Below are 25,538 nucleotides of genomic sequence, written 5' to 3' on the forward strand. Positions count from 1 at the left end.
TGATGTTGAGCATTTTTTTCATGTGTCTGTTGGCAATTTGTAAAAGCCCAACTTTTTTTTTTTCCTTTTTTGTCTTTTTTACTGACCAGTAACGGGATCGTAACCCTCGGTGTTGCGCCCGCACCACGCTCAGCCAGTGAGCGGGAACCGGTCTCCACATGGGATCCGAACCCTCGGCGGGAGTGCCACCGCACTCCCAAGCGGCGCACTTTCCAGTGCGCCACTGGGCCGACCCTGTAAAAGCCCAACTTTGATACACATTTGTTTGGAAATCATATTGTAGTAAAAATAAAGACAAAGGAAAACAATTTAAAGAGCAGTCAGAGGGGGAAAAGATTACTTTCAAAATAGTTACCATTAGGTTGACAGCCGACTGTCCGTAAGAAATCATGGAAGCAAGAAGACAGAAGAATATCTTTAAAGTGATACAAGAAAATTATTGCCAAACTCGAATTTTGTACTCAGTGGGAATATCCTTCAAAAATTAAGGTGAATTAAAGATATTTCCAGACAAGGGAATAGAGAATTTGTCAGGCAACACTAGAATATTTAATTTAGTCAGAATGAAAACGATCTAAGACAAAAAAAGGCCAGAGATACAGGAAAAAAAAATGAAGAGCAAGAGGAAGAGTAAATATGTGAGTAAATCTAAAGGAATGTTGACATATAAAACACTAATGACTTTCCTTAAATATGTATTGAATTAAAATTATAAATTTAAAATATAAAAAATAAATGTACAACAATTATAGTAAGTCAAGAAAGGTGTAAATGGAGATACAGTGTTCTAGAATCCTTGCATCTGAAGTTCAGAAATAGGATAATTGTAATAATTTATATTAGACTTTCAGACTTTGGTAAGTCAAGGACACACACTTTAATCTCTAGAATGACCCTTAAAGAAGATTAAGAAATGTGTAGCTTTTAATCTAATTGGGGGAGTGCATGGAATAATAAATAAATAATTCAACATTGTATCAAGGTCCTAGCCAGTGCAATAAATCATGAACAAGAAATAAATGGTATAAAGTTTGGAAATAGTTGATAAGTGCATTTGACAAGCTTATTTGATACAGTGTCAGTATACAAAAAGAAACTGGATTTCTGTATAATACTGGCAATTTTAAATATATGTTCAATAGCAACCAAAAAGTCAAATAGTTAAGAATAAAAGAGGTGAAATTCCTCTACATAGAAAAATGTAAAACATATTTAGGAAAACTGAAGACCTAAATAAGTGAAAGGATTCTTTATGTTTTTATGACTCCATATTGTACAAATGTCAGCTCTCTCCAAATACATCTGTAGATTCAATGCAATCCAGTCAAAAATCCCAATTTTTTTTTGGTGGAAATCGATAGGTTTATTTTAATATTTATATGGAAATGCTGGTATCACCACAACGATAGCCTAATAAGCTGAATAAGAGCCCAGAAATAGACATTCACACATGGAAAGTTGGTTTATGAAAAGGGTGACACCGCTGAGCAGTAGGAAAGCATCAATTGGATATCAATAGAGAGAAAGTTAAATTAACCCTAGTTTCACACCATAAACAAAAATTAAATTAAGGAGGATTGACTGTATAAATGTGAAAGGTAAAACAATGATACTTCTAAAAGATAATGTAAGATAATTATGTAAAAGATAATGTTTTTATGACCTTGAGATGGGGAAAGATTTCTTAAATGTAACATAAAAAGCACTAATTATAAAGGAAAAACTTGAAACACTGCAGTACATGAAAATAAAAAACTTCTGTTAATCAAAAAAAAAAATCATTAAAGAGGAAAAAAAAAAAGGCAAACCACAGACAGGGAGAAGATATTTGCAATAAGTGTAACAGACAAAGTGTTTGTATCCAGAATATATAAAGAACTCCTACAAAAAAACAGGTAACCCATGGGAAAATCTCTTCCCAAAAGTTAATATCCAGGTAGCCAATAATCATATGAAGAGAGATATATAACCTCATTATTTATAGGGAAAATGCAAATTATAACCACAATGAGACACCACTACACATAAACTAAAAGTGCTGAAATTATAAAGACTGTTAATATGACGCAGTGGAAATTCTTATAAGACAACTGAGGTTAAACCGGTACACTTTGGAAAATCACTGGGCATTATTTACCAAAGTTGAATATACACATACCGTAAGCCTCAGTTGTGGTATCCCTGAGTATATACCCCATAGAAATGAGAGTCCATGTGGAATAAAAGATATGTGCAAGAATGTTCATGGTAGTGCAGTTGACAGTAGTCCTATACTGCAAAGTGAAATGTTCATCAGTGGTAGAGTGACTAAAGAAATTTTTGAATATTCGTATAATGAGATATGTACAGTAATGTAAACATCTCAGCCTCTGTTCTTCGTATGTGACTTGAACTCAGGCTCCTCATGGCTCTTCATTATTTCACTTTCAGTATTTCCTTTGTCATAAAAAAGCTTCAGTTATATTCACAGGGGCATAGATTAGCACCTCAAAGATGTTCTACAGCTCTTCACGAGGCCAATTTTCAATATCCCCATTTTCTAGTCATTATATTACCCCCAGATTAGCACTAATCTACTGCAAGTTCCCAATCCCTTGGCTGTCTCATGCACTGGACTTCTTGAGACGAGATACTCTGCCTTGTTCATAGATGGTTTCCCAGCATCTGACCTTCTGCCTGGCTTCTATAAATACTTGCTGAACGACTTAATGAATAAATAAAAGGAAAAGGAATGATGGATGAATGAGTGTGATGTATCGAAACTCTTTCTCCAAACTTTTCCTTTGCTGCCTCCTACCAGTGTTGTTTCCAACGGGTGGGTGGGCAGGGAGTTGAGTCTATAACCATTTTGCTGTATCTCTATTCTTCCTAAAATTAGCACCGTACTCCTTCTTATGAAAGATTTGTTCTTATAGAAATAGATTTCTCATCTGAGACATTTAATTAAATCTTGATTTTCCTCCTATCTCCTTGGTTGATTCTTCTCAGTTTCCTTTCTTTTCTCTTCAACTTTTTAACACTGGAGCTCGGGGCTCAGTTCTTAGTCCATCTCTTTCTTTCCTTTCCCTTCCCTTCTCTCCTTTTCCCTTCTCTTTCCTTCCTTTCCTTGTCTATACTCACTTCCTCCAAAACTGAAATCCTGATCTTTGCCTTCAGCCTGCATTCTCCACCTTATTTGAGATAAACTTCATATTTTCAGTTATCAGAGCAAAAACTTTGTGCTCCTTTCTCTCCCACCCCAATATCCAGTCTATTAGGAAATTTCTTTGGCCCTACCTTCAAATTACAGCTGGAATCTGACCACTTCTCTCCACCTGCACAGCTCCTATCCTGGTCTGCCCTGCCATCGTCTGTCATCTGGATCCCTGCAGTAACCTCCTAACTGGTCTCCCTGCAACTACCCTTGCCCCTATAGACTGTTCACAAACACAGAAGATGGAACAGTTGGTGTCCCTTCTGCTTGGATACCTGCAGTTGTTTTCCATGTCACTCAGTGTCCTTCTGTTTCCGGCGAAGCCCTGCAGGATCTGGTCCCCTTGGTGTCTCTGATCTCATTCCTGTTGTGCCTCTCCCTACCTCAGCTCCACTGATGCCAGTGGACTTACTGTGCCTCTAACGCACCAGCGCTCCAGCCTTAGGACCATTGCACTAGCAGTCTCTTTACTTCCTTCCTTCCTTTTTTTTTTTTTGGCAGCTGCCATGTGGAGATCTGAACCCTTGACCTTGGTGTTATAACACTGCACTCTAACCAGTTGAGCCAACCAGCTTCCTCTAACAGTTTATTCTTTCTGGAACAATCTTCCCCCAGATAGTCACAGGGCTAACTCCCTGACTTCTTCAAATCTTGACTCAGATTTCATCACCTCAATGCTGTCTGCCCTGACACCCTAATTAGTAACACAACCTGCATCTCCTGTTCTGTGCCCTGCCTTCGTCCTCCCTACTCTGTTTTCCCTGCTCTACTTTTTCTTTTCTTTTTTTTTTCCTAAAACTCATATCACCCTCTAACATATTAGATTATTTACTTATTTATTTTATTTTTTGTTGGTCTCCCCCTGTTAGAGTATAAACTCTCCAAAGGCAAGAATCTTTGTTATCCCATGATACCTAGTACAATGCAAGGCACATAGTAGGTGTTCAGTTAATACTCGAATGAATGAAGGAATAGAAGGCATTAGAGTTTAGAGCACTGTCACTTGGGGAAGTCACATATCTTCTCTGAGTTTTAGTTTTCTTATCTGTAGAGATAATAATAGTGATCAAGTCCTAGGCTGCTAAAAAGATTACAGGAATAAGGCCGGCTCCGTGGCTCACTCGGGAGAGTGTGGTGCTGGTAGCGCCGAGGCCGCGGGTTTGGATCCTATATAGGGATGGCTGGTGCACTCATTGGCTGAGCGTGGTGCTGACCACACCATGCCGAGGGTTGCGATCCCCTTACCGGTCAGGGGAAAAAAAAAAAAAGTTTAAAGGAGTTAATTGATGTAAACTTCCTGGCATATAAGAAGTGCTCAGTAAGTGTTATTATTATATTTTTATCCACTAAAACAAGGCAATGCTAGGGCAAATGTTATGAGCATAGTAAGATATTGCATATTTTCAATAATAAGATATTTATAGATAAGAAGCACAGTGACATTCTCATTTTTCCTTAAGTTCCAATCTTCTGCCCCATGTATTATTCAAGTTCTATGTTATCATGATACAATTTATTCTCTTAACCTTTTAAAATATCATAAAATAGGGCCGGCCCGGTGGCGCACTGCTATAGTGCGCCGCTTGGGAAGCATGGTGGCGCTCCCGCCGAGGGTTCGGATCCCACATACAGACCGGCCGCTCACTGGCTGAGCGAGGGGCGGGAGCAACGCCGAGGGTTGCGATCCCGTGGCCGGTCCTGGTCTGGTATGGGCGCGACACTGAGGGTTGCGATCCGTTGCCGGTCACGAAAAAAAGACAAAAAGGAAAAAAATAATAATAATAAAAAATAAAAAAATAAAATATCATAAAATAAAAATGACATAAAACAAATGTATAGTTCATTATAAGGCAAACACCCTTGTAACCGTTCCTGGGTTGAGACATGGAACTTTGCCAGTCACTCCAGAAGCACCTCTGTGTGGCACACCCTCTTCTCTGTCCCTCTGAAGGTAACCACCACCCTGATTTTTATCATAATCAGTTCCTTATATTTCTTACTCCTTTTTGGTTTTATAGTGAAGGTGTGTACATGTAGATTCTAGTTTGGCCTTGTCTGTTTTTTTATGGTATATCTTTTAAGCAATTTCTAATCTATATGTTCCCCATCCATCTCTTTCTTTTCCTTACAGATTACCTTTTTAAGAACTCTATTGGATCTGTAGGGTTTCCCACACTTTTGGGTTTTTGCTGCTTGCATGCTTATGGGGCCATTCATCACGTTCCCCTGTCCCCAAATTTCCTGCAAATTGGCAGCTGGATCCAGAAGTTTGTTCAGGCTCAGGGTCTGTACCTTTAGCAAAACAAGTGGTGTTATGTTCTTTCATTAAAGGGCAGTTGATATCTGGTTTTCGCTTTCGGTGATGTCAGTAGCTCTTGTTTCTCAACATCTAGTTTCATTAATATGCTCGGGATTGAAAGATGATAATTTTATAATTCTATTGTTTTATTTTCATTTATTAGCTGAAATAATTCTATAAAGAGATGCTCTTTTTCACTTTTTAACTTGGTAGCCAAGTGGTACAGTTCATACAGCATCAGCAGTCTAAATGCTTTTTTTCAAGATAATTAATTGATTTCCTATTATTCTCTGACGGTGAACAATTAATTTTTAAATTGTCATTTATTTTCATCAGGATCTTGGCTCAAACATATGTGAAGGATGTCACCCACTGCATTTTTCATCCTTACTGAAACTCAAATTATCCTACCTTTAGCGAGTGGGAACCTCTTCAAGTTGCCTCCTGTGTTCCTTTAACATGAGCCATGAAGTCTTTGACAGCCATCTTGCTGTCTGGTATGACAAAATATTCCATGCTTTCTTGTACTTTACCTGTCCCAGACCTGGAATCAGTCTTTTTTCTGAGAAGTCTTGGTTTCTTTGAGAGGCGGTAGTGCATGACTGCATTGTGGTTACTAGGGATGTTCATTGGTATTGGGGTGGTCATTGTTTCTGGGCTTTTTGTGTGTATGTGGATAGATGAAGCATTTCATGAGTTCAAGTTAATATTTCCAATTCAAGTTCAGGACTTCAGGATTTTTATTTAACTTCTCTATTACATAATTTTCTTTTTTTCACACTAAGAATCTTGATTCTTTTTTTTTTCTTTTTTACTGACCGGTAACGGGATCGCAACCCTTGGTGTTGCGCCCACACCGCGCTCAGCCAGTGAGCGGGAACCGGTCTCCACATGGGATCTGAACCCTCGGCGGGAGCACCACTGTGCTCCCAAGCGGCGCGCACTCCAGTGCGCCACTGGGCCAGCCCAAGAATCTTGATTCTTGAAGACATACATGATGATAGAATTACAGTGTGCCATTCAGTCACTCATTTGCTCTTTCCTATATTGCACACAGAACAGTTTTGGGATAACAACACTGATACTACCAGCACTGAAAACTGAAAACAGTTAAAAAACGTTTCTGCAAATGTTCTCCCACCATTATTTGTGGTTATATTCTAGCTACGCTATCAGAGTACATAGTCATTATATACTCTCTCCTTTTTTACTCTCATTTTGTCTTAGTTCTCAAATACGTACATATTTAATACTCATCACTACAGCATAGGTCAATATCTCTCTAGTTGTTTTGTTGTCTAAGCTAATTCTTTCCCAGATACACAAAGGGATGTGGGAACAAGATTTCCTGTATGTTGATAACAGTCTGTTACATGTTATACTTTATACTTGAATTTATAGTTTTTAATAATGTTTCCCATTTCCTTCCTTGTTTTGTTTATTTTTGTCAAGGACTCTTACTGTTTGTATGTTGCATCTTCTTTGCCTATATTAAACATTTGTCATTTATGTCTTGAATCCTTTTTTACCTCTTTCTTCATTTCTTTTTGATTTAAAAAAATTTCCTTCACTCTTTTTCTGTCTTTTAATCCATTATTTGTTGTGTTTATTCACTGTTGTGTTTCTTCTGACGTAGTTTTCATTTCTGAAGTGATTTTTTCTTACATTTCCAGTTCTTCCCTGAGTTCTGCCACCTCATTTATGAGTTTTTTTAAATTGTGATTTATTTATTCCTTAATGTTCTTTGTCATTTTCTTAAGATCTTTAAGTTTATCTTGAAATAATAAATTAAAGATTTTATCTGTTTTATATGCAAGCTTTCATTGTCTGTAGGGGTGTTATTCTGCTCTTTTTTTCTCTTTTTCCTTATAATAACTTTGTATGGAATTTGACCAGGTACTTTCTGTTGCTCATTTTTACGTGAAATTAGTTTTCTCATACTTTTAGAAGGAAACATGTTTCCTTCAAATAGCATTAAAATACATAGCAGCTTCCTTCCTGAGATTTCCTGGCTCTGTTTCCACACCCCTCTGTCCCTTCTGTCTCTTTGGTGTCGACATTCTCTATTCTTTGTCTCTGTTGATTCTGTCCTAGTAAATTTCTGTTCCACTTCTATCAGCTTTTCTTAGTGTGGGGCCTATCTCAGAAGGGAGCTCCAGTGGGTCAGCTTCAAGAATTCACAGTTGATCCAGCTCCTTTAGAACTTACTATGGACCTCTTATACCCACCCACTATTAGAGTAGGAACAACTCCTATGTTTCTGCTTTGGTTTTCAAGTTGTTCTGCTTTGATTTCCAGGGAATATTTTTTAGCTATCTTGGCAGCTTCTGTTCTTGGTGTTTCAGTCACCATGTTGCTGACCTCAACTTCCTCTTGCATAGACACTGATACCATGCAGCTGTTGTGGCTATTAGAGCCCCACCTGTATTTTAGGGTTTGAGGGGATACCTTGTCTTATAGTGTTGTTGTAAATGTTTTTTTTTTAGTTTTGCTCTTTGCTTGCTATTGCTATGTCTGTTTTTATGTGGGGATCCCAGAAGATCCAAAAGCTATGCTACAACCCAGTTATGTACTAAAATCTGGGAAGACTAAAAAGGCAATAATAACCTTTACCTTTGAGAATTTTATAATCTCATTAGAAAAATTAAAGATTCAAACATGAAGTGTTAATAAAAATTACCACATTATTATTTAGATGGCAAATACAGTTTATAAATTAACTTACAGTCTTTATTAAATATTTTGATTTAATTTATAAAGTCTGTTATTTTCTTTCCGCTGAAAATATCATTGTTTTCCATGCCTGTCTTTTTTTCCCTTTTTCTTTCCATATGTTTGTCAATCTCTAGTAAGAAGAGAATGAATATAGCTACTTTAGTCATCGGACATATATTTAACATTAATATAACTTTTGGATCGTATTTCTTGCCTAGGAAAGAGAATCTATGCACAAACAGCATGAGACAGCCCGGCAAGCCCTAATGGGAAAGATACCCCCTGATCACACACTCCTATTTCAAAGGTAACAATTTACCACATTTATTTATATCTGAGCAACTTGAGATTGATTTTCTAGTGCCTACATTTACCATAGGAATCCTAAACAGAGACCTCTACTAAAATAGACCCAGCGATTCAGTAGTAAAGCCAATGCTAGAAGTTGTATTTCCTTTTCACTTATATATTTTTTAAAAAGGCACTGGAAACTGATGATTTCTTTTGCAGACTGCAAAGCATGATATTTCTGGTGGTGTTTGAATATAAGTATCAGCCTTCACCAAGGCTGTTCATGACTGAAGGTTAATTATATCCTGTTGAGTACCTGGTATGTGTCTGTCACTCTCAAAACAATGGTAATTATTTGTGGGATCATTTGTTTAATGTCTCTTTTAGACTGGAAATTCCATGACGATGGGGACCATTGCACATTTATTGCTCATTGTATATTTATAATAAATTTGTAGTTCTTAGTATGAAATGTTTCAGTTAGTGCCTGCCATATAATAAGGACTTCATAGATGTTAGTGGCCATAGTAATCATTATATATGATATGATATGATATGATATGATATATATGATATAATGTAATAATCATAATCACATGAAGAGAGACATTTAATCTTTAAGTTTTACTCAAAATGAATAACCAGATCATAGAATGGTTATGGAGTGTTTGCATGTTATTTTCTCATTAATATTACAGGTTTCAGTGTTTGGAATTCTCCTTTCCATTTGACCTTTTAGAATACTTAAATAATAAAATGCAGAAGTCTGCTTCTGTTTTCAGAAAGTTTCTAAAAGCACTGACAAAATCTTAATTACAGCATTTTAAAGCACTTTTTAGTAAAGTTCAAAATTCAATAATTCAAGGAAGCAAAATGTAAGAAGCCATTTAATATTTTTTTCAATTTTAGTTGTTTTTATTATCTGTCATTTTAAGCTATCTGTGGAGAATCTTTAATCAACATAAATCAAACTTAAGTTTTTTGTCTATTTGTCTGGTACCATATCAAAAAATTGTGATTAGTTTTCTCCATGTCGGTGGGCTATCTTTGGATAGTCTGTTTCAAAAGACAATCTGCATGGTATAGGCAAAGTTTTATTGGGGTGTTGGGAGGGTAGTGATCAGGAGATAGACATTGTCCCCCAGAGCTGCTGCAGCTGGGTTGTGGGTGACCACTCACCAGCAGAGTGCCATGCCTATTCAATCACCATGGACAGAGAAACTAAGTAGTTTTAAATATGATCTCCAAAAGAAGATCACAAGGGCAAGTAGGTGCTTTGAGTCTGCTTGCATTTATGTGCAGCTGGGCTGCTTTGCAGATAGCAGCTCTAAAAGTCTGAGGGGAATAGCAGCGGGGTATATTCACCAAAAATGGTTAACGATTCTACACCTTTCAAGTCACTCTGAGGAGACAAGCTAGCACGTGTCTGTGTGTATGTATAGATGAATAGATTTTAAAAGAGAATATTTTATACTAGAGTTTAGCTGAGAGTATATTAGAATTTATAGCAATATTTTACCCAGGTACCATTTCAAGCCACTAGATTATAAACAAAATGGGAAAACATCTGTTTCTATTTTTATAGTAGTTGATATATTGCTAGACCTTGCCTAACAAATGGACTAGGATCTACAGTAGAATACATACAAGTCACAAGGCAGATAATTTGCCGATTCTAATGAATAAGGAATATTCACAATAATGCAAATTTGCTTATCTTCAAACTACAATGTAATGACGCCACTGACTAAAACAAGCTCTAAGGTGAGTGTTTTTGAGTGGATACATGATTTCAAATAAATCTTATTGGCATTTGCATTTATGTGGAATATAATGGTCAGTATTTAGGTATTATATGTGTGTATGCTTCTTATCAATTACAAAATCCTTTGGATTTTTTTTTTTAATTTCCAATTTCAGGGGTCCAGTACCAGCGCCCATCATCAATGACTTAAACTATTTTACAGCTTTCGAAGAACTACAGAAAAATTTTGAGCTTTGTGAAGATTATTTTAAACCTCCCTTTGGACCATATCCTGAAAAGAGGTGAGTTGAGGAGTTTTGTTGGATGGAATTGGTTATTTTCTGGTGGCTAGTTAAAATCATTCCTAGGTTTTAGAGAAATCCTACAACTGGGAAGCAGGACCCCACCTCCCACTATGGAATTTGAAGGGAGTAGCCCCTGACCTCTAGGGAGGGCACTGGCATATATAACCTAGGCTCACACAGTTGAAAACTTCTATCTGGGACTTTGAATCTTGAGAGAGTGACACAAAGGTGAAGGAAGTTAGAGATTATTCAAGTTATCAATGTCAGAAAAACCAAAATCCCAAGAATTGGCCCAAGCATCCATTGCGATAGCTCAGGCAATGATGTTCTACCAGTCCCTTCTTGTATTGCGACACAGCTGTGTTCTTGGCTCCTAGCTAACCTTGGTTCCTGCCCAGTTTTTAAACCTGGTTCTCTAGTTTCTTTCTTTTTTTTTTTTTTTTGTCTTTTTTCGTGAGTGGCAATGGATCGCAACCCTCAGTGTCGCGCCCGTACTGGACCGGGACCGGCAACAGGATCGCAACCCTCGGCGTTGCCCCCGCTCCTTGCTCAGCCAGTGAGCGGCCGGTCTGTATGTGGGATCCGAACCCTCGGCGGGAGCGCCGTCGCACTTCCCAAGCGGTGCACTGTAGCAGTGCGCCACCGGGCCGGCCCTCTAGTTTCCATTAATTCTACAAACTATCCAATAGCCTTCTAATGACTCCCTTTTTAATATTCAAATTAGCCAGAGTTGGTGTCTGCAATTTGCAACCAACATCTCTGATTAGTACAATACTATATGAGGATACTTCAAAAAGTTTGTGGGAAAGTTGAATAACATATAATACAAATCTTTCCATGAACTTTTAGAAGAGCACTCATATTTCAACATGTTTACCAACTGATGTCCAACATATAAAAGGCCATTTCAGGGTCCCAGTGTTTAATATGTTAATATGTAGTTCAAAAGCTGAATATGCGTAGGTTGAGGACCCTGTGTAGACCACAACACACCCTTCACCACTGATTTTAGTGCTTTGCTTTTGTGGGCCTTCTACTACGTTCTGTTTCCCTTTCAGTTGCTTCTGCCACTACAATTGACTACGTCTCCGTAGGTTTTGAATATGATCTTCCCAAGCAAAGATCTGACTGGTTTGGTCAATCACCACCTGCCACAGGGTTCCCCTTTTGGGTAGACAGCTCCAGGGCTCATAGGTGACAGGCTGGTCAATAGATTGGCTGCCCCTATGTCAGGCCTCCATTCTTTAGCCAATCTTCTGGGTTGGCTAATCTTCCAGACCAGTGACAGAGAACCAAGTAAAGGACTCTTAAAGGAGGGGTCTGTGGGTATGGCAGTCTCTCTGGGGTGTCCCAATGCTTGGCCACATAAAGATAAGAAATGTGACCAAAAGAAAGTACACCAAAATGTTAACAGTGGCTATTCCTCTAGAATTACCAGTTATTTAAATTTTCTTCTTTATCTTTTTTCTGTTACATCTACAGTGTCTGCACAAGATATGTATTTTATTCATATATACTAAAAAACTATTAAAAATCCATGAGAATTTGATAAAATATTCAATAAAAATAGGAAAAACATTGAAAAGATGTATACCAAAAATAGTATATTATTATTTTCTAGTGAGGGACGGTGGCCAATTTTTATTTATTTTTTCATTCTTCCTCCATATTTTGAACAGTGAACATTTTCATCATTTTTGAAATATTAACATAATTTTAAAAAGTTTTTTTAAAAGTCCACTGCAGCAAAGGGATATTTTATAAGGGTGATGTGTCATAATGAGGATGGCAGTTTAAAAGATGAGCAATCCTTTCCTTCATTTCTCAGTTTTATTGTTGTGATACTGTAAAAGTTTTTTAAAAGTCCACTGCAGCAAAGGGATATTTTATAAGGGTGATGTGTCATAATGAGAATGGCAGTTTAAAAGATGAGCAATCCTTTCCTTCATTTCTCAGTTTTATTGTTGTGATACTGTAGACTCTAGCATTATAATTAGCTAATTAGCTTTCTGTAACAATGTTGAAACTGTAGCTCTCTGAGGATTTGTCTGAGCTCTGGATTTTTAGTAAAGTAAGGTAGGCTGATGGGAATACAGTGAGGAAGAGAAAACAAAATGCCTAATAGGCTGCAGTGGGCTGGAGTCATCTGTTCCCATGGTGAAAGGGTCAGGCCTGTCACTCAAGTCTGCCACTTTACATGTGATAATACACATGTCTTTCAACTCCACCACTTTCTTCCTTCTGGCTTTCAGAGCATATTCATTTAATACTTTGGTGCAAAGGAAGAGTAACTGTTGAAAGGCAGAACTTGCTCTGTGATCCTTTTTGTGGTGTGTGTTTTAAATGCGGACGTATTTTTTTTCCAAAAATAAGGAACCAAAACATATGTCTATGGGTTGAACTATGTCTCCCTCTACTGCCGCTCCAACCCCCCAAATTAATATGGAATCCTAACCCTCGGTACCTCAAAATATGACTTTATTTGGAAAAGGATCGTTGCAGGGATAATTAATTAAGATAATGTCACACCGAAGTAGTGTGGGCCCCTAATTCTAAACCTCCAGAAGCTAGGGGAGAGGCTTGGAACAATTTTCCCTCACAGCCCCCAAGGAACCAACGCTGCTGATACCTTGATTTAGGATTTCCAGCTTCCAGAACTGTGAGGCAATGAATTTCTGTTGTTTAAGCCACTCAGTTCATGGTACTTTGTTACAGCAGCCCTAGCAAACTAATACAATATGTATTAAAAATTCAGTGACATTTTTGTCATTTTCATTTTGTGTTTCCTTTAACATACTGTATTTATATACTATAAGAGGGGTCTTCAAAAAGTTCGTGGAAAATTGTATTATCTTTTAATTCTATTTTTCCATGACTTTTTGAGGTACCCTCATGGTGTGTGTGTGTGTGGGTGCGTGCGTGTGTGGATTTGTGAGTGTGTGTATATACTATACGTATATAACACTGGATTATTATGTTTTTCACTAAAAGAAGGAAGAACATCTTTATGTTTCTATCATTTGCAATTAAAGATCTAGCCCATAAAACATAAATGCATCTAAGGCTACATTTAGGGGAAAAAGACTTAGTCTAGATATAAATCTCAAGAGAAGATCCCATGCATGAGTTAATAATAGCACTTTTCCACTGCAAGAGGTAGAAGAAAGACTTGTTCATTCACTGGAAAATCCAGATGTTGGCAATACTGGTTTCAGTTTACACTTTTCTAGCAAGTGCTTCTTCTTGGACAAGCTCACTTACCTTCTGTGGGAGCAAGAGATTGGGAAACAAGGTCTCCTGGCAGTGTGAGTGCCAAAGGGGGCCTAGCAGTCTTTGAGGGGATTCTAAAAGCTGTTTTCCAACAAAAAGAACTCAGCCCGAGATGGTAAGATGGACCTCCTCCTTTAGGCAAGCAATTAGACTTTTCTACCAGTTGATAACAAGTAACCAACACTTGGAAGCAGAACCCCTGGGTGCAGAGAGATTGCCCCTTCCCAGACTATTTCTGCCTGGGAATATTGGTGCCACCTAACCCTGGCTATGGGCGATAGGAAGCTCAGGTCCTAGTGATAGGAAAGTGTGTGTGCTCAGCAGTATAGGGGCTTTCCAGGAGATCTGGTTTTGGATTCCCAAGAACACCCAAGTGCTGCAGCCTCTGCTTGCTATTCAAACATAATACAGACAGTGTGAGAGGCCGCACATTGGACATGTCACCTTCCATCCTAGTAGACACAGATACCCTCACTAAATGGCAGGCTTTATCTTGTATAGACCAATTGCATCAGCCTTTGCTACTGCCAGATATAAACCTAAGTTAGATGTGGAGTGTGAACAAGCAGAGTTCAGCTTGAACTTGATCCTAGAAACGTACTTCTTTGCTGGGATAGGTATCAATGGAAACATAGCAGCTAGACAGGAAAAAGAAGTTCTGTGGATGTTTAGTGGAGCTAGGCAGCTCTAATTAACAATATTTTACTGAGTGTTATCAAATGGCTAGAAGAGAGGAGATCGAATGTCCTCATCACAAAGAAATGATTAAGTTTTGCAATGAATATGATAATTACCCTGATTTGATCATCACACATTATATAAACATATTGATATTCAACTCTGTAACCCACAAATATGTATAATCAATACATTTCCAAAAAAAAAATTCTTAAGAAAAAAAAGTACGAGGATACTTCAAAAAATTCGTGGAAAAACAGAATTTAAAAATATGAATCTGTGAACTTTTTGAAGTACCCTTGTAAAATCACAGCCAACTTCTAGGTTCTATAGTGAGTGATTATTAATTTTCCACATTTTAAATCAATCTTTGGCAAAATCATGACTAAAAATACAAAACAATATAATCAACTTTGACATGAAAAGAAGACCTCTAATAACAAAGTTTAGGAGATGAAGATGGAGAGTCAATGTGATTATGTGTTGTTGATGGAGAAGAATGTCACCTCTCCCTGGGTGACAGAGATGCAAAGGATTACTCAAAGCCCATTTCTTCTGAGCAGTGAGAGTCCCTGAAGGGGTTAATTCCCAGGAACCCTCAAGGGAAAAGCATTCCTTGGGAAATAACACTGAACTAGGGTTCTCTCTCAGTATTTATTCTCCAGGCCAGAAAGTTACAGAAAAGGAACGTACGTGGTTACAAAAAGAACAGTAAGATAATTGTCATGGTAACAATCATTAGGTTTCACTGCACCAAGGACATATGCCCTTAGAGCCAGCAATTTTGCTGTGTTACAATTCTTTATCTACAACAGAGACTTTAGCCTGGGGAAAGTTTTCTGTCTTTCGCAAGCTTAACATTTCTATGTGTAATTTTAAAAAGTTAGGCCCTGTGAAATACATTTGCTTTATAAATGTTAGTATACTCCACAGAAGAAATGCAAGTTTTTAAATATGGTATATAAAGATGCAGATCTGATAGATGGAGGAACTGAGAATACTGATAGAACTGTATGTGGTGAGGTATATTAGGGAGAGTATTATAAAGTGAGTTAAATCCTTCCCTATCATAGCCGAAATCCCTATCTACCAACAGGTATGTTTAAAACTGATAAGACAATAAAATTCAGTAACACATATCTTTATAAATAAGATTGTTGTTCAACTATCTGAAAAAAAGATATGGTTAAAAATTGTTGGCTCTCAGGAGTGAAACTAGGAGAGATGGAGCTTGGATTGTTGTTTTTTATTATAAGCCCTTCTGTATAATTTGACTTAGTTTTAAATCTATGTAGATAGTAGGTTGATTAAAATGTTAATGAAAAGTTTTTGGAGATAGGAGAAAAATTACAGAAGAAAAGATGAATATGTTTTGATTATATAAACATTCTAAGTTTCTTTAGTTCCAAAACAAATTTAAAAGGAATTGTTTAACAAGCTATATAAAATAACAACAAAAGAGTTAACATTAAATGTATAAAGAGCTAATACAAGTTGATAAGAAAAACACTAAGGTCCTCAACAGATAAGTGACGAGAAGACATAAACAGTTCACTAAAGAGGGGTGGAGGGGAGCTAACTAACAAATATAAAAAATGATGTTTAATCTTGCTTAGAAAGCAATTTCAAACAATATGTCACTTTTTGTTTGATGAATTAGCAAACCTTATTTTTTTTAACTCTAAGAAAAGAAATTAGTGCAATGTGAAAGACACTGCTGGAAGGCCCAGATTTTGTTGGGGGGATAAAATTTCAATCTTTTGGAATGCAATTAGGAAATTTACAACAAAATTCTAAAAAATATATTTACTATTGACCCAGTTATCCCACTTTTGGGAATTGTACCATTTTAGTCCACTCAGGCTGCTATAACAAAATACCGTTCACTGAGTAGCTTAGGAACAACAGAAGTTTACTCCTCACAGTTCTGGAGGCTGGGTGTCTAAGATCAAGGTGCAGGCAGATTTGGTGTCTGGTGCCTGCTTCCTGGTTGGTAGATGGTGCCTTCTTGCTCTGTCTTCACATGGTAGATGGGACAAGGGAGTTCTCTGGAGTCTCTTTTATAATCCCATTTATGAGGGCTCTACCTTCATGACCTAATTACCTGCCAAAGGCCCTACCTCCTAACACCATCACCTTGAGGGTTAGGTTTTCAACATAGGAATTGGGGTGGGGTTGGGGGAATGGGCACAAACATTTAGACCATAGCAGATACTAATAAGATAACTCAAAGTGTAGAAAACCATTATACTCATTATAACAGAAAGCAAAGATATTCATTATAATAGGAGAACTTGAAAAGAACCTGAATTTCCAAAAATAAAGGTATGGTCAAATAAAGTATGACCATATAGTGGATGGACTGTTATGTGGTCATTAAACATCAGGTATTAGAGAGTAGTAAATAACATAAAATTGTTCACTGAAAATGTACACAATAACATAAAATGAAAAAGTAAAACTATGTATAGATAAAACAAGTCAAAATGTAGTAGTGGCTTACTATGTGTAATTTCCCTTTTTCCTTCTACTTTTCTGTATTTTATAAATTGTCAATGTATAATGCATATGTTTTACTTTTATAATGAAAAACAATTAGTAAACTTTATTTTAAGGGAAGAAAAACAATGCGTAAAGATAAGTCAACCCCAAACTATTGAACTAAAGCATGAACGTGCATGGGATATAAGGAGCAGAATGACAAAGCCAGCAGATCTTTATAACCCTTCCTACGTGCCAGTTCCTGTTCTGGGAATGTGACATATGCTATTTTACCACACATATTAATTTCTAACGACCACCCCATGAGGGTAAATACTGTCATTTTCCCCATTTTAAAAGATGTGACAACTGAGGCAAGTTAACTAATGGGGTTAAGGGACTTGTCCAAGGGAATAGCTAACAAGTTGCAGAGTCCAGGCCAAAAGGCTCTAGTCTTGGTGCTAAACCACGTGGCTATACTGTCTGTAAGGCTTAGAATCTAACTGAAAACATAAGACACATATGAGACAAACACCAGAAATGCAGAAAGGTCTATGATGAATGAAAAACAATTAGTTCAGACATCTTTTTTGGTGTGATTTTAAATACCTTCTACCAGAGGTTTCTTTTTTCTCTGCTTTTTCTCCTTTCTCCCCAAACCACCTCATATTTGCTAAATCCTCTCACGACATATCAGCATCTCCAACAGAGAATTCATATTCTCTGTTACATCTTAAAAGGAACCCCATTAAACTTTTAAAAATGCGAAGGCCCCATATTCACATTTCAATTCCTTGTCTGAGGGGTTGGCCTACATTTATGCCTGTCGTTTTTGACACTTGCTGTTAACTGGAAATCTTTCTTTTTGTGTGTGCGTGGGGCAGGGGGACTTTTTTGCTTGGCCTCAGCATGATCCTGCTCTGAGGACCTCCTAGCGACTGTGGGCACCCATTAGTGAGATGGCTGGTGAGGTCGAGGGCACAGTCTATAAAATGCTTAAATCAGCCGCTCTCTGGCCCTGGAGTCATTGGTCTGAGAGGCACAGTAACATGCTTTGGAACAAGCCCCCCATGACCCATCTCAGAAGAGATGCACATCACTTTGGCTGCAGCACCCTTTCCCCAATGCCCAATGGTGGTAAAACTCCAGAAATCTCCTACTTTTGAAGTATCTACTCCTTGTCTTTGTCTTAGATGCTGACAGCGAGGATCTTTAGACACAATGCTCCCTCTACTTAGAACAGTCTCCTTCATCCTCTCCAGTTCTAACCTCCACCCCACCTTCTCCCTTTGGCTAATTCATCCCTCGGGCCTTAACTAAAATGTCACTTCCTCAAGGCGAGCTGTCCTGGAATCCCTAATGTACCGTCTTATGGCATCCTGTGTTTCCCTTCATAGCACTTACACTTTTTTTTTTTTTTTTTTTTAAAGACCTTCTCCCTTTGGCTAATTCATCCCTCGGGCCTTAACTAAAATGTCACTTCCTCAAGGCGAGCTGTCCTGGAATCCCTAATGTACCGTCTTATGGCATCCTGTGTTTCCCTTCATAGCACTTACACTTTTTTTTTTTTTTTTGTAAAGTATGTATGTGATTGGATAAGGCTGCAAGACTGTCCATGGAATGAGGGCAGGTCTAGATCTCCGCTTCATCATTGCATCCCTGAACCTACTCAGTGCTGGCATTACAAATGACATGGTGAATGAGTAACAGAAAAGGGCCAAGAGTTCAAACAGACTTTGGGGTCCCAAGGTGGGAGGTAGGGAGTGCATGGGTCAGGGAGAGGAGAGGAGGAGCACGTCTGTCTCCCATGATGTGGGACCAACACTGTCCCCCTTACTGAGTCAGGGAAAACTCATGGCGTGGCTTCAACATTTAGTGAAGAAACTTTGCTAGATCTCTCCCATTTTTATGCCTAAAAATCTGCCATGAGAGTTGCATTCCTTTATTTCCTTAAGATTTTGGGCCGTGTTTAAAGGGAGGAATTCTTCAAAAAGTAATGGTTTAGGGGCCGGCCCGGTGGCGCACTGCTACAGTGCGCCGCTTGGGAAGCGCGGCGGCGCTCCCGCCGAGGGTTCGGATCCCACATACGGACCGGTTCCCGCTCACTGGCTGAGTGAGGTGCGGGTGTGACACTGAGGGTTGCAATCCCGTTGCCGGTCCCCGGTCCGGTATGGGGGCAACACTGAGGGTTGCGATCCATTGCCGGACACGGAAAAAGACAAAAAGGAAAAAAAAAATAAAACTAGCGTTAGATATGCCCAATGTGGGGTCCAGATCTGGCTGCCTAACATGCTTTCATTTTTTCTATGCTTAATAGCAGTAACTGCCATATATAAATTGCACTTGATTCTAAAGTCCTAGAAATTAGGTTCTGCACCTTATTCGTCTTGTTTTATACTCCAGCACCTGTCATGATGCTTTGCTCTTAGTAGACACTCAGTTACGTTTTGTATAATAGATGAGAAGTTTATGCTAATGTGTTCAGTACTTAATATGCTTTAAGATATGTCCACTGCTCTGCAGTGCTTGTAATAGATAATCATTTAAAACTAGCTCAACAGAGACAAGCTTGCGAACTACTGAAGTCATAGGCATGAATTGTATGGACACTAGTAGTTTTGTGTCTCAAAAAGATCTTTCGTTTTTCATTTTTTCAGTGACAAGGAGTCCTATATTTCCATGAAATACTCTGCATTCTTTCAGTCTTGTCCATGGGCAAGAGAATTGCCTTTTCAGCCTCCAGAGGGTAGCGTTTCTTCACGCCCAGGATCCGGAGTAAGTGATGGTGAGACGGATCAGGCCCTAAAAGGTATGAGTTGTTTTACATATGGCTCTATAAGTATTAATACATATTCTACTCATATATGTTTCTTATTGTATTTCTGACTGTTTCTGTTTTGTTTGGTTTTTTAAAATTAAATAAGTGTATTAAGTCAGAATCTCCTTCTGAGGTAGAGTGCGTCGTTTTGTCCCTCATTGTTACAGATGAGAAACAAAATTCAGAAAGGTTGGAAATATGCCCAAGGTCACTTAGCTACTTAGAGTGGAAGCTGCTGCTCTGCCCACCTGGCAGCACTACCTGCAGGGGTCTGGTGCGAGGGCCACATACTCTCTGGAGGAGGTCTTGGGTGACTTAGACCCTGCTCAGTAAAGGGAAAGACAAGTGTGGAGGGTTCCCAACTGCTATCCAGTCTTCTACTGGAGGGGTGGGGTTGGCAGGATTCTGATGGTTTAAGGCTTGAAGGATGTGGCCCAGCCCCTCTGTTTCACCTTCTTTTTGCCCCCTGCTCCCCAACGCACATATGAATGTAAATGTCCAGGCAGATAGAACAGCCACTGCATTTTTCTCTCTGGGCTCAGTGGCAATGTTCATAAATAACGTTGAGTAAAGACCTTGAACAATATGGGGAAATTGAAGGACTAGAGTTGAGAATGGCAATGGGAAAAAGTAACCCAGGTGGCAGCATGGAAGGTGGGGTTCTATGAGTAATTTTTAGAGGAATGAGTAAGATGGGGAAATTGTCTAGGACCTGGAGGCCAGGAGGATGACACCATTTGTAGCCATAGGGGATATTCTGCCCGAACCCAGAAGATGTTGTTCTGCCTGAACCCCTGCTTGCTCAAGTGACCAGAGGAACTAGAAAAAGAATATAGACCTCTTAGGTTGCCCTGGACAAAAGGACACAGTGGATGGCATCTCCAAAAGGAAGAGGCCACTGAAGCAAGCATTTTCGAACCAATTTAAAAGTAGACTTCCTCTTCAGCTGTAGTTGTATTTGACCAGAATAGCTGGCTGAAATAAGACATTTTCAAGGATTTTACTCATGAGGGACACAAGCAATCAGGATTAGAGTTCTGAGACCAAAGGTCCAGGAAATAATCCTAGATTCCCAAGTAGATCTTTATGTCATCTCACAGGAACTGGAAAATGTTCTAGGAACTGCTAAAGGCTGTGACCTGCCACTCTAAGTCCTGAGAGGACCCAGGAGCACTAGGCCAAACAAGGCACCAAGGCTTATTATGGTTCTGGCCCATAGGACAGTGTTCTTAGACGTCCCTCATCTCATTTTGTCTCCTCTGCCTCTATCCTTCCTTAAATGGGATACTTAGAGTCAAACACTGCATTCCAGACAGAGTCTGGCCAGAGTAAAGTGGGGTTGTTATCAATGGTATGGTATAGTGGAAAGAGCATTAGATTAAGAATCAGAAGACCTGGGTTCTAGTTCCATTTTTACATTGTCTGGCAGAATAATGTTGGGCAAATCAGTTAACATTTGAGCCTTGAGAATAACAACTTCTGTCCTATAATAATGTAGTATTATCATAAATTACTATATAACATATATATGTATATTATAATGTAATATATAATATAGGACCAGATAAGATGAGGTATGGTGTAAGAAGTAAAGTGCTAGATACCTGTTAGGTATTGTCTTTGTTCATTTTTACACACATAGCAGAAGATTACATTGGTTTTCTTCAAGGATGTCTTCTGTGGATTTATTTTGTTCCTTAGAATGGGCCATGTTTTCCTGTTTCTTTGTATGCCTTGTGATCTCTCTCTCAAAGTTGGTCATTTGAAAAATCAGACACCTCTCCAAGGCTGCGATCTCCAGGGCAGGGGAAGACCTTCACTAATTAGAAGGATATGTTCTTAGCCTAGGATTAGCCCTGTTTGAAGGCCTACATTTTCAGGCATTTTCTCATTATGCGTTTTCCCTGGGCCTGTGGATGTGATTTTTTCCCATTTCCTCAGTATACACAGCTGCTTTTAAATGTCTTAATTTTATTGAGAGTCTTACCCCTGCTTTTTCTTGGGGCCTTAGCTGTTCTATTGTATTTTCCTCAATTAGTAGCCTCCTTGTGGTTTTCATGAGCCCTGTCCACTGCTTCCTGTGGCTTCCCCAGTCTGAGCTCTCAGCTGTGCCTCTTTGGCCATCTGAACTCTGAGTTAGGTGATACAGAGGCCAGTCAGGCACCCCCTAGACAGGTTAGAATGTTGCAGATTAGATCTGCTCTACCCTTTCTGGCTCGCAGAAGGAAACTAGAAGGCCGACTGTGCTTCCCCCAAACTACACTGCATTGTGCTGGGGAGAAGGTGGAGCAAGGGTGAGTGAAAACACCGTGAAATTTCCTACCATTTTGAATGTGGCTTTTTCTCGGTTGGGCATTCACTTGGTTGGCAAGGATCTTTAATGATTTCAGAGCTACTGTAAAGTTATTTTAGCTAGTCTCTATTTATTTAATATTTCCATATGAGAATGAGGGCGTGCAGCCATGTCTGCCATTTTGCTTATGTCCTTCTATGGTGGTTTTCTTAGAAACCACATCATACTACTGGCTCTGGGTCAGGTAAACTCTCATATCTTTTTCACATGAACTGCCAAACAATCTAATATATGTACAGTTGGTTCTTTTAGATATATATCAATGCAACTTCTATTTTCATCTTTTTATAATTTTGATTTTGGCCCCACATTCCTACTTGAGTAGATCATTCTGGATCTTGATTCGTCTTCCACATTCACTATTTTATACATCTTTGAAATCTATAAGGCCAACAAGCATGCCACCTATGCCTTTGTTATAGTCACTGTCAACAGTAAGACCCAGGACTTGTCCAAGAGTAGTGTCCTGTGACAGGTCTCTGGAAACTCAGTTCCAGGGACAGTCCACCTGGTATGTGATTCCTACTCACATCTCACTAGTGTATTCACATAAGAAAGTTTGATAAGTGCCCTGCAGAAATCGAGATGCTTTATATCAGTGGTATTTTCTAACTCAGAGGTCAGCAAGCTTTCTGTAAATCGTCAGACAGTAAATGCTTTTGGCTCTGTGGGGCCATACAGGCTCCTTTGCAACTACTCAACCTACCATTGTAGAGTGAGACCAACCCTAGATGATATGTAAATGAATGGGCATGGGCTAGGTTCCAATAAAACTTTACTTTCAAAACAGGCTGCAGACCAGATTTGGCCTATGGGCCACAGTTTGTTGATGCCTGCCAAAGTAAAAGGGAAATTAAGTTAATTTGAAATAATTTTTCTTTGCAATCCCTTTCATCCCCTCACTCTCTACAGCATTTTCTAAATGCATGGTTATTTCTTTAATAAACTGAAATTTGCTAAGCTTTTTTTTTTTTTTTTTCCTTTTTGTCTTTTTTTCATGTCCGGCAACGGATCGCAACCCTCAGTGTCGCGCCCGTACCGGACCGGGACCAGCAATGGGATCGCAACCCTCGGTGTTGCGCCCACACCTCGCTCAGCCAGTGAGCAGGAACCGGTCTGTATGTGGGATCCGAACCCTTGGTGGGAGTGCCACCGCGCTCCCAAGCGGCGCACTGTAGCAGTGCGCCACCAGGCCGGCCCGAAATTTGCTAAGCTTTAAAGTCAGATGTACTGGCTTGTAAATCTTTGTTCCTATTTTTAAAATGGCAGTATTATATGTCTCCAGTACTTTTCTCACTGCCAATGAAGTCTCAAAGGCCAGATTCTCTAAAACTACTTCTGTAAGTAATTTCATCGTCCTGAGATGTAATTTATCTGGTTGTGGAAATTTGAACTAATTGAGAAAAGAGACCTATTCTTCTACTGTCTTTTTTCTTCTCCAGGGCCTTTATTCTAAAATGTTTGCTTTATCATTTCCAGTTTAAAAAACATCTCCATGGTGAAAGAAAGAAAGAAAAAAAGCAAATATGGAGGAGCTTTCTTGTCCTTCTTTTTTTTTTTTTTTGTCTTTTGTCTTTTTCCGTGTCCGGCAACGGATCGCAACCCTCAGTGTTGCCCCCGTACCGGACCGGGGACCAGCAACGGGATTGCAACCCTCGGTGTTGCCCCCGCGCCTTGCTCAGCCAGTGAGCGGGAACCGGTCTGTAGTGGGATCCGAACCCTCGCCGCCGCGCTCCCAAGCGGCGCAGTGTAGCAGTGCGCCACCGCGCCGGCCCGATATTTCAATATTTGACCCTGAATCTGATGCTTATCATGATTTTTTAAAAGATTTTTTTTTATTGGATTAAGGAAGTTTTCTTTTAGTTTGCTAAGTTTTATTATGAATGTATGTGGAGTTATCTCAAATACATTTTTAGCTTTATTTGAGTGATCACATGACATTCCCTCCTGCTGTTTTTGTTGTTGTAGTCAATGTGGTGGATTATCATAATTGATTTTTGGATCTTCCTTCCTTCCTTCCTTCCTTCCTTCCTTCCTTCCTTCCATCCATCCATCCATCCATCACTTTCTTTCTCCTCTTTTAACATGATATTTTCTCCTCCATCTGTGTGCCCTTTTTGCTCTGAGTATACCTAAAAAAGCTCAATTTTCCCTTTTACTTTGGATTGCTTTGGTTTGGCCAATAGATTTAGTCTTTCTGATCTTACAGATCACTTCCTGTAGAAGTCTGTGCTTCACATTCTTAATCCCTGCTACGCTGCCTTCTCACCAGTGAGAATTCTCCTTTCTGTATGGCCACCTTGCCTCTACCTTCAGTATCTGTCTTCCAAACTTAGATGAAGTTTCTCTAGGAAGGACTTCAGGGTGTGTGTGTGTGTGTGTCCTGAATCTGCATGTGTATAATTCTGAAAAAGTATGGTGTGGGGCATTGTTACAGAGGGTGTGAGCAGGGTGGAGGAGTAGCATAGTAAGTGCTTGCTGTAGCAACCTTCTGGTCATTGGGCAACTCTTCATAACCTAAGCTTGTCCAACCGTGCATGTGATATATTCTGACCTCACCCCCTGTTTTTCTTCTTTGGATGTCATTCATTCCTTACAATTTGTCATGAATGAATTATAAAAATTATTCTGGTGCTTACATCATGCAGTATTTATTTTCTTTGTTTAGGGTACCAAGGAATTAATTATATGTGTTGTATCCTTTTTTCTTAATGTTTTACAGAACTACATGTACAATCATTTTCACATGAAAAAAGGCCACTCCAACATGGAAGACACACCATCTCAATCATCAGTCGCCCAGGTTCCAATACTAAACCCACCCTCCCTCCAATCCCTCAGGGCCGCAAGTAGACCAGTGCTTGACATCTGATTTTAACATGGAAAACTCGCTCTGATAATGTCCAGTCCTTTGTCTTACCTGGCCATGGATCCCAGCTGTTTCTCACTCAGCCAACTACCTACAAAAGAATGTTCCTCCTGCTTAATTCTCTCAATCAATTTCTTTAGTGATTTTCTGAATAGTGTCCTTATTTAATTGTTTTTTTTAAGTGTGAGTTATTCTTAGCTTTTACGAATGTCATTTCAATTTTTCCCATTGCTATAAATGATTCTCCAGCTGCTTCCTGCTGTGAAATATCAGATGGCAATATATCTCAAGAGTGTGAGTTATTCTTAGCTTTTACGAATGTCATTTCAATTTTTCCCATCGCTATAAATGATTCTCCAGCTGCTTCCTGCTGTGAAATATCAGATGGCAATATATCTCAAGATCTCTGCATTGCTATGTGCATAATGATTTTTGGATATATTGAACTGGAATTGTGCTCTTAAAATTTCAATGTGTCTATTATGACATTAGTGCATACTTTAGAGAACTCAACTATTTTGT

The 25,538-nt window shown here is 38.9% G+C and overlaps 1 protein-coding gene across 1 annotated transcript in view; it reads left to right on the top strand.

The window, feature by feature from the left end:
• The window catches only part of LOC103609223 (leucine-rich repeat and guanylate kinase domain-containing protein-like), a gene marked incomplete at its 5' end in the record, with an annotated part of 53,357 nt that extends 28,105 nt beyond the window's left edge, over window positions 1-25,252 (top strand). Inside the window, 4 exons of the mRNA XM_008593580.1 lie at window positions 8,426-8,514; window positions 10,419-10,544; window positions 19,634-19,785; window positions 24,870-25,252. Of these exons, the coding sequence (XP_008591802.1) occupies window positions 8,426-8,514; window positions 10,419-10,544; window positions 19,634-19,785; window positions 24,870-25,000 (498 nt within the window). The remainder of the gene's footprint in view (window positions 1-8,425; window positions 8,515-10,418; window positions 10,545-19,633; window positions 19,786-24,869) is intronic.
• Window positions 25,253-25,538: the final 286 nt, after the last annotated feature.

This window comes from Galeopterus variegatus, unplaced genomic scaffold, assembly GCF_000696425.1.
Source record: "Galeopterus variegatus unplaced genomic scaffold, G_variegatus-3.0.2 Scaffold9364, whole genome shotgun sequence".
Classification (NCBI taxonomy): domain Eukaryota; kingdom Metazoa; phylum Chordata; class Mammalia; order Dermoptera; family Cynocephalidae; genus Galeopterus; species Galeopterus variegatus.